Below are 13,618 nucleotides of genomic sequence, written 5' to 3'. Positions count from 1 at the left end.
AAATTCCATCCGTGTCCACTGACCCCCGTTACACCGGTTTCTGCCTTCCCTTCCTTCTCGTCTGCGTAGCCCTCTGTACGACCAGTACTGCAAAGACCACTTCTCCGACGGCTACTGTGACCAGGGCTGCAACAACGCCGAGTGCGAGTGGGACGGCCTCGATTGTGCCGACACGCCCGAGAAGCTGGCGGACGGCACCCTGGTGGTGGTGGTCTTGACCACGCCGGAGACCCTGCGCAACATCTCCTTCAACTTCTTGCGGGAGCTCAGCCGCGTCCTTCACACCAACGTGCTCTTCAAGAAGGACGCCAAGGGCGAATATATGATCTTCCCCTATTATGGGAACCCAGAGGAGTTGAGGAAGCACCACATGCAGAGGTCCACCGAGAGCTGGCCGGATGTGTCCGACGTGGTCCTGAGGATGAAGTCCTCTCTCTACTCGAGGGTCGGCGGGAGGCAAAGAAGGGAGCTGGACCAGGTGGAAATTATCGGGTGAGTGGAACAAGCAGGCCTTATCTGGGGCAGGGGACCTCCTATTGTCCAGCGCGGAAAACTGGCGGACCTGACCCTTGTCCAGTGCGGCTGCGCCCTCCCGCTTTCCTGGTCTTCGCTCCAGGGGCGTCGCTGGGCACGTCAAAGATTCGGGGCCGCAGGCCCATAGCACACCAACATGCGCGAAATGGGAACGTGCCGATCTATGCCTAGATCTGCAAATGTAGAAATAACGACTAGGATTTATTTAAACTTCACCGGAGGCAATTCCTTTCTCGTCCAAATTGTCTCAAATAAAATAAATCCTTCCATTAAATTTGCGCCCTGCACCAGATCATCCCGAACCAATGGCAAAACCTTCATCTTCATTGCCGTGCAAGGAGAGATTTCTTTCGGGGGCGGGTGGGGGCCGTTGCGGCATGTGGTGAGGGGAGAGTTAACCTTTCTCTGCCCAGCAATACTCCCCCTTGAAAATTGTCCCCTGCATAGCGGTTAAGCTAAGCAAGAGAGGGGGAGGGGACTCCTTCCATTGACATCAGTAGTTACTCACGGTTTTGGGAAATAGATTCGGAGTCTATTTGGAGTCAGCTTACGCGGCACGGCTTCCCATCCCATCCAGCAATTCAGATCATGGCTTATTTCTTCCAAAATCCGCAGATCTATCGTTCACCTGGAGATCGATAACCGCCAATGCATCCAGTCCTCTTCTCAGTGCTTCCAAAGTACCACAGACGTCGCGGCGTTCCTGGGAGCTCTGGCTTCTCTTGGCAACTTAGACATCCCTTACAAAATCGAAGCTGTTAAGAGTAAGTTTGACACGAACTGGAACCCCTCGCTGGGGATTCAGGTGGGGCGTCCTGGGGTTGGAGAACCAGATTGCGTCCCGGGAGGCGGAGGAACTCACGTCCGTGGGCCGCCTCTGTTCCGGCCAGCCGTCAGCCCTGGTAGTATTCCAGTATTCCAGCAATGGTGCATCCAGCTGATGAATTTTTAAAAGGATTTTTAAGATTAACAATTGCATTGAAACCTGAGAAAGCAAGGGCAGCGAGAGGGAAGGTCCAAGTTCCTAGCCCTCATGGCTGCAAAGAAAGGCCTTAAATTGCTAAATCGGTATAGCTTTAGCTTATTACGCCACCGCTACCCACAGATCTTTGTGGCGAAGGACAAGCTGATAAAAGCAAGAATACGATAGAACAACCCCTGTTCAAATAGATGAAAAATCCACATTTTAAAAAACATAATGCTAACTTTTATCCCAGTCGTTATATGTTTGCTTAGATAAAAATCCCCCAAATGCTGTTGACATTAACATAGGGAAAGTAAGACCTCTGAGCCAAATGAGAGGAGTTTGGGCCCTGTTCATATGGAACGAAACCAAGTTATAAGTCTTGTGGGATGGTTTTAGAGCAGCCTTCCTCAACCTGGGGCGCTCCAGATGTGTTGGACTGCATCTCCCAGAATGCCCCAGCCAGCTGGCTGGGGCATTCTGGGAGATGCAGTCCAACACATCTGGAGCGTCCTAGGTTGAGGAAGGCTGTTTTAGAGCTTTTGTGAATGACAAAAACGTGTGTGTGTGCGTGTGTAACAGAAGGAGACACGTATACACACAGTAAGCATATATACCGCGTAATAAGCATACATGATTATGAAAAAAAAAATTGTAGATAATGGAGCCAAAGTATTTAAATGCAAGGGAATACAGCCTGTGATACCCGTATAAATTCTTTTATTTATTTTAGATCTTGTCAAAAATGGCACCTTATTCTGTCAAAAAAGGTGGCCAGTGCTAACAAAATACAGGTTAAAACTGAAATCTTAATTAAAACTTAACATAAAAACACAGTTAAAAATGCAGCGATTGAAGAAGAAAGCAACTTTGCGCTTTTATTTAAAAACACACACACACACAACGCCCCCCCAACCACCCAACAAAGCTGTCTTTTAAGTTTCGCCTCTCATCCAGAGCTTATTTCAAAATCATTACAGCCAGGGCAGAGAGAGGAGAGGGGGGGGGATCAAACTCCACAACCCAAACCTTGCAATCGATCAGCAACATGTGAAGTGTTGAAGTTTGCATCTCCCAAATCCCCTCTCAATCCTTTTGACTTAACAGCTCAATGTGAATGCAACGATTTGAAGTTTGCTTAATCCCTTTTCCCTTAAAGGAAGGAAAGCCCTCCTTCCCTGGTGCAGCAACAGAAGCAACGGAGAGTTTGCAATTCTGATGAATTCTGTAGAAAATGACCTTCTCCTTTCCCCTGTTTTTTTTCTTTCTTTTCTTCTTCTTCTTCCAGAGGGCTTTGGAGGAAATTGTGGGGGTGGAGGTTGGAGGGGGGGGGGGGAGAGAATTAGATGAGCCGGACAGACGGTTATTAACTAATTTCGCTTCATTTTGTCTCTGCCTCTGACTTGATATGAAGCTTATCTCTGCCTGCTCTCGGTGCCCCCCGCTTTTTTCCAGGCGAAACGACCGACCAGCCGCAGAGCACCCCGCTGTATCCTATGTACGTGGTCGTGCCGGCTGCCTTCCTCCTCCTCTTCATCGTCGTGGGCGTCTTGGCATCTCGCAAGCGACGGAGAGAACATGGCCAGCTCTGGTTCCCCGAGGGGTTCAAAGTGACGGACTCGAGCAAGAAGAAACGCCGGGAGCCGCTGGGGGAGGATTCCGTGGGGCTGAAGTGAGTGATCCCCTCCGCGTCCACCTGGGAAGGGCACTCCAGCGGCTTGCCTTTGCCTCCGTTTTGGCAGGGGGGGGGAGGGTGCTTTCTTGCCCCCCTCCTTGGTTTGCGTGGGACCCGATTTACGTAGAAGGTCGTTTTTTGTTTTCCCAGCACGGGAGCTCTGTGTGCCGTGCAGAGAAAGTGGAGGAACGGTGTTAGGTTTTCAAAGGAATATCCTGTGACTCGTTCAAGTGTAGATTTTTAGACACTGCTTTGGGAGGAACTGTAGCGCCCCTGTGTACGTGCAGAAGGCTCGTCTCCGAGTAGGGCTGGGGGAAACGCCGGCCTGAAACCCGGGAGAGCCGTTACTGCCAGTCAGTGTCGATATGGGCTAGATGGACCCAGGAGGGCAGTCCGGTTCTGAAGAAGGCAGCTTCTGATTTTACGGGGATTGATGGATTTGAAAAGTGTCCGGCAGGGTGAGTGGGTCAGATAATCAGCCCACTACCACCTTGTGTCTGAGACTTTCTCTCTCTCTCTCTCTCTCTCTCAAGCCCAGATGCAAAGCGGGCTTCCTTTGCCTTTCATTGCCAGGTAGAAGGGAGAATTCTGGCACATGCTGCTTTTCTCCCCACCCACCCTTGCAGGACAAATCACACCTGCCAAAATTCCTTCTTCTGCATTGCTTCTAAAACTACAGGGCTGCCCTGTCGCATTTCAGTGCTCTGTGTATTCCGTCTTTGGGGCTGGGGGCGGCGGCGGAATCCTCTTCGGTTGGGGCATATCCCACCCATTGAAGAGCAGGGGCAGAGGGGAAGGCTGGGGTTAGTCACCTCTGCTTTAGGCTCCCTTCCTTCTGACCCAGTCGAGCAAGGCTGGAGTGTGAAATCTCTGGATTTCCTCCCGCTCAAAACTCTGCCGGAGAAGAGCCATGAATGCATTGCGTTTATTTCTTTACATTTATTAAAGGCATGTCCCAGTAAAATTAGTACTCCGGGTGGCTAATGATAAAATACAAATAGAAAGTGACCAAGTTATCATCAGAACATTAAAACGCGCCAGATAAAAAAACGCAACTCAGTAAAAAGGGAAAACTAGCACCCACTGGATTAAAAACAATTTTAGTACCACATCAGCTTAGATGATCACCAGCCAAAAGCCTCGATGAGTAAAAGATGTTTTTGCCTGCCAGCAGAAGGACAACAGAGAGGGAGCCAGCCTATACTCCTTTGGCAGGGAGTTCCGGAGTTTAGGAGCGGCCACCGAGAAGGCCCTCTCTCGTGATGTCATCAAATGGGCCTCTCATCTGTGGTGGACTGAGAAAAGCGCTTCCCCCGAGGATCTCAAAGCTCAGGCAGGCTCAGACGGGAGAATGGAGTCTTTCATATGACTTGTTTTCCAAGTGGCCAGATAAAACTTAATCAGGTGCATCGTCCAAATGATTCTGAAAGGCCACTTAGAGGCAGGAGGGAGGGCTGAGATCTCTGTTTCGTCTTCATTTCTCTTCCCTTCATCAACCTTGTGGGCATGCTGTCCAGCTCGACTTTGACCAAAGGGATCCGAAATGTTTTCCGGGAGATTCCCCCCGTCCTATCTTTAATTACTTCCACTTAGCTTTGGTGACAGAATTCACCGTTCGTGGCCTGACTCTCCTAGCCGCGGATCTAATCCCTGTGGCTTTCTTTTTGCCTCTTCTTCTCCACCCAAAAGGCCTTTGAAAAATGCTTCGAACGGCACCTTGATGGACGGCAACCAGAACGAATGGGGCGATGAAGAGACACTAGACACCAAGAAGTTCAGGGTAAGCCCGTGCGAGAGCCCTGCCTTAAGCTCACGGCGTGGCCCGACGGAAGCATCTCGGCTTGCACTGGTCAAGTACAGGCAGACGCAGTGGTGGTATGGAGAGGCCTTTGGGATGGGACTCCCAGGGGCTTTGGACCTGCAGGAGTAGCGGACAGGGGAGAGGGCTTGTCTGTCTTTCCCACAGCAGCCACATGAATCCTATGTGCCTCTGCCCAGCGCATGGATTTCAGCGTGCTGAGGACCCCCACCTTTTCTCCTCCTCCAGAAAGCAAGCTTCTAGTCATACTCTCAGAGGAAGATCCTTCAATAGTCATTGTGGCTATTCTTTGCTTCTCCTCCTCTGTGCCTTCCTGGCCAATGCCCCCCCCCCCCCGGAATTCCAAAATATCAGAGGTTTGTTTTTTGACCTCTAGGCGCCTGCTTAAGTTCAGAGGTTTGTTGACCTTTAGGCGCCTGCTTAAGACCTACCTCCTTATGATCCAGCCCGTGTAGTATAAGGTAAAACCCAACGTAAGTCATACATAGAGTAGACTCATTGAAATAAATGGACCTTAAATTAGTTGTGGCTAACTTAAGCACCATTCATTTCAATGGATCTACACTATGTAGGACCTTTGTTAGATTTTACCCATGATGGTTTTAACCGCTTTGATCATTTTATTCCAAAGCAGCATACGGATTTGTGCAATAAGATAAATAACTAAAACATGGTTATGTGTAAAAATCAACCAAGTGTAGTTCTCAGTACCTGGTTACGGAAGATGTAGTTGCTTATTTCGTTCCAGGTTTTGTGGGCAGGGGGGTGGGCAGGGCAGGTGACTCACTGTGTGTCTCTGCCAGCGTCGCCGTGCTTTTGAAAGCGACCCATTCACCTTCTTGCCTTGGGTCCTTTCCCAGGTGGAAGAGCAGGCGATGTTACCTGACGTGGATGACCAGACGGACCACAGGCAGTGGACCCAGCAGCACCTCGATGCGGCGGACTTGCGCATTTCTTCCATGGCACCCACCCCACCGCAAGGGGAGATTGATTCAGACTGCATGGATGTTAATGTGCGGGGGCCAGGTAGGGGACCAGATCTCTCTCTCTCTCTCTGTGTCTCTCTCTCTGTCTTGATGACTTTGTCAGGAGCAAAAGCAGGAGGTGGTGAACACAGCTGCATCAAGTAAAAGCTGAGATGAAATGGGATGGCCAGGATTCTACGGAAGACAAGAGTAGAGCAATGCAAAGGGAAACGAGACCCTCTTTATATATGGCATTCACATCGTATTTCGGAGGGCCCATTCTTTATCTTTTGTCTTCATCATCCTTATTTATTTATTTATTTAAAATATTTATATCCCGCCCTATATCACTAAGATCTCAGGGCGGCGTACAGATAAAAACATACAGTATAAAACAATAAATATGCACAGTTAAATACAAATTAAACCATAATCCAAGTTAAAACAGTATATAATGTAAAAGCAATAGATGCAGTTGAAACAGTTAAAACAATGTGCCAGTGAGTTTAACCATCAAAGGCTTTGTTAAAAAGCCATGTTTTTACTTGGCGTCGAAATGCAATCAATGTTGGCGCCCATTGGGCCTCCAAGGGGAGGGCATTCCACAGCCGGGGTGCCACCACAGAGAAAGCCCCCTCCCTTGTCCCATCAGAGTGTATATGTTGCATTGGTGGGATGCGGAGAAGGGCTCCTCCAACAGACCTGAGGTCTCGGGCAGGCATATATAAGGAGAGGCGCTCTCTCCTTATGTATCTCCTTGCAGCGAGATAGGCCCAACATGATCACCTCCACGTTGCAGAGTGATAGAATCGCATTGGCCTTTCTTGCTGCCACATCGCACTACTGGCTCGTATTGAGCTTGTGATCGACTGCAGCTCCTTCAGGCTGGGTTCAGGCCCAGCGCCTGGGTATCCTAGAACAGCGCTGGGCAGAAGGTAGATTGGGATCCACCGGTAGATCTTTGGGCGAACTGCAGTAGATCAGCAACGATTTCTGTCTCCACATTGCTTAACAATAGCAATGAGAAAATATCTCTCCACCTGCCCACATTCTCAGCTGTTCTGCTGCGCTGAAAAGATTCTTGGAATAACCAGGAGTGGATTTTAGTGCAATGGCCTGTGATGCTCAAAACAAGTACCCTGGGCTCAGAATTCTTTAATTCTCAGTGCCTGTCTTTTGATTATTATTACTATTATTACTATTATTATTTACATTTCTGTACCGTCCCATAGCTGAAGCTCTCTGGGCGGTTTACAAAAGATTAAAACGTTAAAAATTGATACACAAGATTTAAAACCATTTAAATCTTGTATACCGTATTAACGTTTAAAGCCCTAAACGGCTTGGGGCCAGGCTATCTGAAGGAACGCCTCCTCCCATATGTACCTGCCCGGACCCTAAGGTCATCCTCAGGGGTCCTTCTCCGTGAGCCCCTGCCAAAGGAAGTGAGGCAGGGGGCCACCAGGAGCAGGGTCTTCTCTGCTGTGGCACCCCGGCTGTGGAATGAGCTCCCTAAGGAGGTTCGCTTGGCACCTACATTATATGCCTTTAGACGCCAGGTAAAGACCTTTTTATTCTCCCAGTATTTTAACAGTTTATAAATAAATTTTAACTTGGTGTTTTAAATTTGTAATTTTGCATTGCTGCTGTTTTTATCAGGTTGAGCTTTTATATTGTATTTTATATTATGGTTTTATACTGTTGTTTTATACTTGAATTGTCTTAATTTTGTAAACCTCCCAGAGAGCTTCGGCTATTGGGCGGTATAGAAATGCAATAAATAAATAGGAACATACAGCATACACAAATACAACATCCATCTAAAAACAACTTTGAGCAAAAGACAACATACATTTAAAAACAACAGTTAGTATATTGGGGGTTTCGCCAAAAAAACCCACCACAAAGTAGATCTCCCCCAGCCTAGAAGTTCATGGAGGCCATAAGAGAAGGCTTTGTGCTTCTGGAAGAGCTACCGATATGACCTTCCGCTTGCGGGGTTTTGCAGACGGATTCACGCCGCTCATGATCGCTTCGTGCAGCGGCGGAGGGCTGGAGACGGGCAACAGCGAGGAGGAGGAAGACGCCCCCGCGGTCATTTCGGACTTCATCTACCAAGGGGCCAATTTGCACAACCAGACGGACCGCACGGGAGAGACGGCGCTGCACCTGGCCGCCCGCTACTCCCGCTCGGATGCCGCCAAGAGGCTCCTGGAAGCCAGCGCGGACGCCAATATCCAGGACCACATGGGGAAGACGCCGTTGCACGCGGCGGTCTCGGCGGACGCTCAGGGCGTCTTCCAGGTAAGGGCGGCGTGGCTCCCGCATGACGATGGTGGAATTTTTGTCTTGGCTTTTTTGAGGCTGTTTTCCTCCATTGAGCTATTTGCCTTCTAGCCGTCTTGGGTGGTGTCAGCTGAGAGTGAACGTTCCGTCTCTGTCCTCCAGCCCACCCGGGAGAAGGCCTAACCTTTCTCCATCTCTTTCCGGGGCAGATTCTGATCAGGAACAGGGCCACTGACCTGGATGCGCGCATGCACGACGGGACGACGCCCCTCATCCTGGCTGCCCGCTTGGCCGTGGAAGGCATGCTGGAAGATCTCATCAGCTGCCACGCAGACGTCAACACGGTGGATGACCTAGGTACCGGGGCCCTGAAGCGTTCTGGGAAAGGGCGGGCGCAGAGGCCGAAGGGAAGGGAGCGTGGGTGGGTGGGGCTGCAGGCAGAGGGTCTTCACGCGTCCCTCTCCCTCTGCAGGGAAGTCGGCGCTGCACTGGGCTGCTGCCGTGAATAACGTGGATGCCGCTGTGGTGCTACTGAAGAACGGGGCCAATAAGGACATGCAAAACAACAAGGTGAGAAGTCCTGCCAGGAGCGGGGCCTTGGTGCTGCGCGGGCACGCGGGTCCTGCCGCGGCTGGACCAGGCTGGGGTTCAACAAAGGGGCAACTCCAAAGCAATGCTCCAAAGCCCAGTTTTATTGGGCGAGAGGGAACAATCCCAAAGAGCCTGGTGACCGTGACTGATCTGGGGTGTCCTCCGTTTCTGGGAGCTGAGAAGTCTTCCGTCAGGGGTGCTCGGTTTGGATCTGCGCAAGGTTTGTTGCTGATCCAACAGGCAGAAGTGTTGCCTAGGGGTCTCCAACAGGGTGCCCGTGGCCCCCAGCGTACCCATAGGCACACATCTTTGGGTCCACCGGGCTTCCTGCCCCTCCCGCGCCATCTTTCCTTGGGAGCTCAGAACTACTTCTGCTGCTTTGGGGCAGGTGAACTTTTCTTGCAGTCTCACCACTTTGCCTTCTGGGAAATTGGTGTTCTGTGACCAGCCATGCCCACCACGGCAGCCATTTTATGAATGGCTAACACACACACACCCAGCCCCCATGGGAGCCATTTTGTGAGCGTGTCCACGACGCCTTCTCAAAATGCCAAATGTGCCCACCGACTCAGAGGTGTTGGGGTCCCCTGCTTATGTCCCCACCATCCGGTCGAGGCCGGCTCTTCTCCTGAAGGGTCCGGGGGGTTCTCTAGAAGCTTCGCTAGCAGAAGGGCTCTGTGGCTGCCGGGGGAGCGATTGCCGGATCACGTCCCTGTGTTTCCTTGAGGAAGGGGGGGGGGGAAGCGTATAGTTTGATCTTCAAGCAAAGATGGTGTGGGGGCCGGAGTGCAGGAGAGCTCATTTGTGTTGCTAATGGTTACTTCAGCGGGGATGTTCTCTTGACCTTTCCCGCCTGAGAAAGGAATCCTACCAAATGAGCAAATACTTGAACCGTCCGTTCAACACCTTCCCCGTCCCCTCCCCCCCCCACCCCCGACTTCCCCGCCTGAAGGCGCCCTCAGCTGCTCAGTTTGTGGGGGGAGGCTGAAGCCCTTTCCTCCCCTGTGCCTTTAGGAAGAGACCCCCTTGTTCCTGGCCGCCAGGGAGGGCAGCTACGAAACCGCCAAGGTCCTCCTGGACGGCTTCGCCAACCGGGACATCACGGACCACATGGACCGGCTCCCTCGCGACATCGCCCAAGAGCGCATGCACCACGACATCGTGCGGCTGCTGGACGAGTACAACCTGGTGCGGAGCCCGCCCCTGCACAGCGGGCCGCTGGGGGGCCCCACCCTCTCCCCGCCCCTGTGCTCGCCCGGCGGTTACCTCGGCAACCTGAAGCCCGCCCTGCACGGCAAGAAGGCCCGCAAGCCCAGCACCAAGGGCCTGAGCTGCCACGGGAAGGACGGCAAGGACCTCAAAGCCCGCCGGAAGAAGTCGCAGGAGGGCAAGGGCTGCCTGCTGGACAGCTCCGGCGTGCTCTCGCCCGTGGACTCCCTGGAGTCGCCCCGCGGGTACCTGTCGGACGTGGCGTCGCCGCCCTTGATGGCCTCCCCCTTCCAGCCGTCCCCTTCCCTGCCTCTCAACCACCTGCCCGGCATGCCGGAGGCCCACCTGAGCATGAACCATCTCAACCTGGTGGGCAAGCCGGACATGGGCCTGGGCGGCAGCCGGATGCCGGCCTTCGACCCGGTGCCCCCGCGCCTCTCGCACTTGCCCGTCTCCAGCCCCAGCACCGTCATGGGCGGCGCGCCCTTGAGTTTCACCGTCAGCGGAGGGCCCGGCCTCAACGGACAGTGCGACTGGCTCAGCCGGCTGCAGAGCGGCCTGGTGGCGAGCCAGTACAACCCCCTGCGGGCCGGCCTGCCGCCCGGGGCCCACCCGCAGAGCCAGGCCCTGCCGCACGGGCTGCTGACCTCCCTGCACAACGGCCTGCCCACCACCGCCTTGTCCCAGATGATGAGCTACCAGGCTCTTCCGAATGGCCGCCTGCAGCCCAACGCCCAGCCCAACACCCACCTCCTGCCGGCACAGCAGCAGCAGCAGCAGCAGCAGCAGCAGCCCCCGCCGCCCCACAACGCCGCCGGCCCCCAGGTGGGCCCAAACTTCCTCGGGAACGAGTTGAGCCAACCGGAGCTGCAGCAAGTCAACGGGGGCGCCCTGGCCGTCCACGCCATCATGCCTCAAGACACCCAGGTGCTCACCACCTCGCTCCCCTCGGCTCTCACCCAGCCCATGACCACCACCCAGTTCCTCACACCGCCCTCGCAGCACAGCTACTCCTCCGCGTTGGACCACACGCCCAGCCACCAGCTGCAGGTGCCCGACCACCCGTTCCTCACGCCTTCTCCCGAGTCTCCTGACCAGTGGTCCAGCTCATCTCCCCATTCCAACCTCTCCGATTGGTCGGAAGGCATTTCAAGCCCACCCACCAGTATGCAGCCGCAAATGGGACACATCCCGGAAGCCTTCAAGTAACAGGAGCAATCACCTGGGCGGCCTCCCGGCAGCGGCTGAAGCCCCGGAACGAGGGATTTCTCGTGCAGAGAGAGAGAGAGAGAGAGAGAGAGAGAGAGAGAGAGAGAGAGACACACACACACACACACACACGGTGGTCGGACTAAAGTGACCATTTTTTTTTAAAGAAAGAAATATTTTTACATATACAATAAGAGGAAATTTCGATGTTCCTTTCCTTTCCTTTTTAGTATTTATTTATGTACTTTTTTTTAATTTCACATGAAAACACTGCCTTTTTTTATTTATATGTTATGTTTAAGAATTTGGTGGGACGCGTTTGCTGCGTTCCGAGAAACGTCAAAGAAAGAAAAATATTAAGGGGGTTCGTCTGCTTTTCTTTCTGTTTGTATTTTTAGGAAATCTTTTTTAAAAACTTTTTTATCACGTTGTCCTTGTGTAGGGAGGATTTCTTCGGTAAAAGCTATAAGCAAAGATCCATGATTATAAGTTTAGATTTATTTATTGAGCAGGAATTTTTTTCCTGTTTGTTTTTAAAAGTCTGGAAAAAAAGGTTTGTTTTTTGTGGGAGTGGGGGGCAAATTGTTGAAAATGTTAGAGGGGAAATGATAATTTAAATATAACTTGATGGGTTTTTGTTTTTAAAGTGCTTTAAAATATTCCCTCGGATAATGATAGACCAGAGTGGGGATCATTTTAGAATTCCAGCCATGAATCTTTGTTTAAAAGTTTCAGTATTACATAGTTTTATGCATCTTGTCTTATTGGATGATAGCAGGGCTTCCTCTCTTTTATTTATTTTAAATACTGCCGATGATCAAAAATCAGGGTCTCGGGTTCCAAGCTAGGAAGGAAATCCAGACCCCTTCCTTCCCTCCCCCACAAAAAGACATGTGCCCAATTGCAAATGTAAAACCCAAGAAAAACCTGCAAAGGATTTGGCGTGAAAGAAGGGGACTTGGCTTCACCGCCAACATCTTTTTGCTTTTCGTTTCGAACGGTTGCAACAATGCTACTTTTGAAACAATCCATAATCTTGGATATTGATTTAAGGACCACCTCCTCATTATTAGATTGAGCAAAATGCCCTCCTTATAACCGGCAAGGCATGTGTGCTTGCGTGTATGGACACTGGGTGTATATATCGCCCTGGACGGGTGTGTGCATCGCAGACACGCACCTTGCACAAGATCACAGATACATGCGTGCTTTCGGCACACCGCTTGCCAAAGTCTAGGCTAACCTTTCCAAGCCTTGCTCCTCCTTCTTCTTCTTCTTCTTCTTCTTCTTCTTCTTCTAGCTGCCATATACCCATTTTCTTCCAAAGACCAGGAAGTTATTCTTAAACACGGTGATGGGAGATTCCTCTGCACACAAAAAGCGCACTTCGGTCTGAGCTGACAATTTCGGAGCTTCCGATGGCGTCCTTATTGAGTCTTTTGTTTTTAATAAAGACCTTGTTCATTTTCAGGGGAATGGCACATCGTGCTTCCGACGGGAAGTATGTTCTTGTGGAGACCAGCAGAATGGGGCCGGGAGGGGGGGTGGAATTGACTTTGTGTAAAAATAAAATAAAATAAATATATATATATATATATATATATAGTATAAGCCTATGGCAAAGCTAAAGTTCTGTAAATAAGGGTGTTTTTTTAAAAAAATAAAATAAAAAATAAAATGATAAGGGTGGATTTTGTTTAAAAAATCTGAATGATTAAAACGTAAAGATTGCACTGGTTTTAGAGGTGTTGAAATGTATTGCTCAAACGGGGGGATTTTGAGCCCCAGCCACTGGCAAGACCTTGTTCACGAGAACTTTGGAAATGAAAAAGAGTTGTCCAGGATGCTTCTGGGAATGATTTGTTTCACTGGAACTCGTGCAGGAAGAGGACATGCCGACTGAGTTTCCTCTTAAGGCTTCCATCCGTACATATATTTCCTTTAGAAGAACCCCCTGTTAAAACTGCAGGGACGCAAGCCTGTATAGGAGCAACCGGTCTCTCCTCAACATCGCTGTACAGCACAGGTCAGATTATTGTGGCCAGTTAATGAAAGAGAGTTGACCTTCCATATCTCTGTGGCGCTCAGGTGGTGCCATATTTAGTGGGAATACCCTGACACACGCTCCCCACCCCGCCCCTGTTTTGGGGGTGGTGTCTCTTGAGCAAACCCCACCTCTTAAAAACCAGTGAAGTGCTGATATTGGGGCATCCCTAAAGCAAACGATTTTTAAAAGCACCCTCTGGTGTTAAATCTTTTTATGTTTTATAAACTAGAGTGTAGTTTATCAGCGGGGGGTGTTGTGGGAGATTGAAATAATAAAAAAAAGCAACCTTCTGTAATAAAGAAAGTTCACGCAAGATTGT

General features: G+C 50.8%; 1 protein-coding gene across 1 annotated transcript in view; it reads left to right on the top strand.

The window, feature by feature from the left end:
* NOTCH1 (notch receptor 1) overlaps nt 1-11,368 on the top strand; it is an 86,643-nt gene extending 75,275 nt beyond the window's left edge. The window contains exons 27-35 of the mRNA XM_063144998.1: nt 70-492; nt 1,150-1,298; nt 2,954-3,170; nt 4,863-4,953; nt 5,853-6,018; nt 7,966-8,261; nt 8,453-8,600; nt 8,716-8,813; nt 9,849-11,368. Coding sequence (XP_063001068.1) covers nt 70-492; nt 1,150-1,298; nt 2,954-3,170; nt 4,863-4,953; nt 5,853-6,018; nt 7,966-8,261; nt 8,453-8,600; nt 8,716-8,813; nt 9,849-11,252 — 2,992 coding nt within the window. The 3' untranslated portion in view covers nt 11,253-11,368. The remainder of the gene's footprint in view (nt 1-69; nt 493-1,149; nt 1,299-2,953; nt 3,171-4,862; nt 4,954-5,852; nt 6,019-7,965; nt 8,262-8,452; nt 8,601-8,715; nt 8,814-9,848) is intronic.
* The last annotated feature ends 2,250 nt before the right edge of the window (nt 11,369-13,618 follow it).

This window comes from Elgaria multicarinata, chromosome 19 (genome assembly GCF_023053635.1).
Source record: "Elgaria multicarinata webbii isolate HBS135686 ecotype San Diego chromosome 19, rElgMul1.1.pri, whole genome shotgun sequence".
NCBI classification, from domain to species: domain Eukaryota; kingdom Metazoa; phylum Chordata; class Lepidosauria; order Squamata; family Anguidae; genus Elgaria; species Elgaria multicarinata.
The sequence above is the reverse complement of the archived record's forward strand: the minus strand, read 5'-3'. Positions and strand labels throughout refer to the sequence as shown.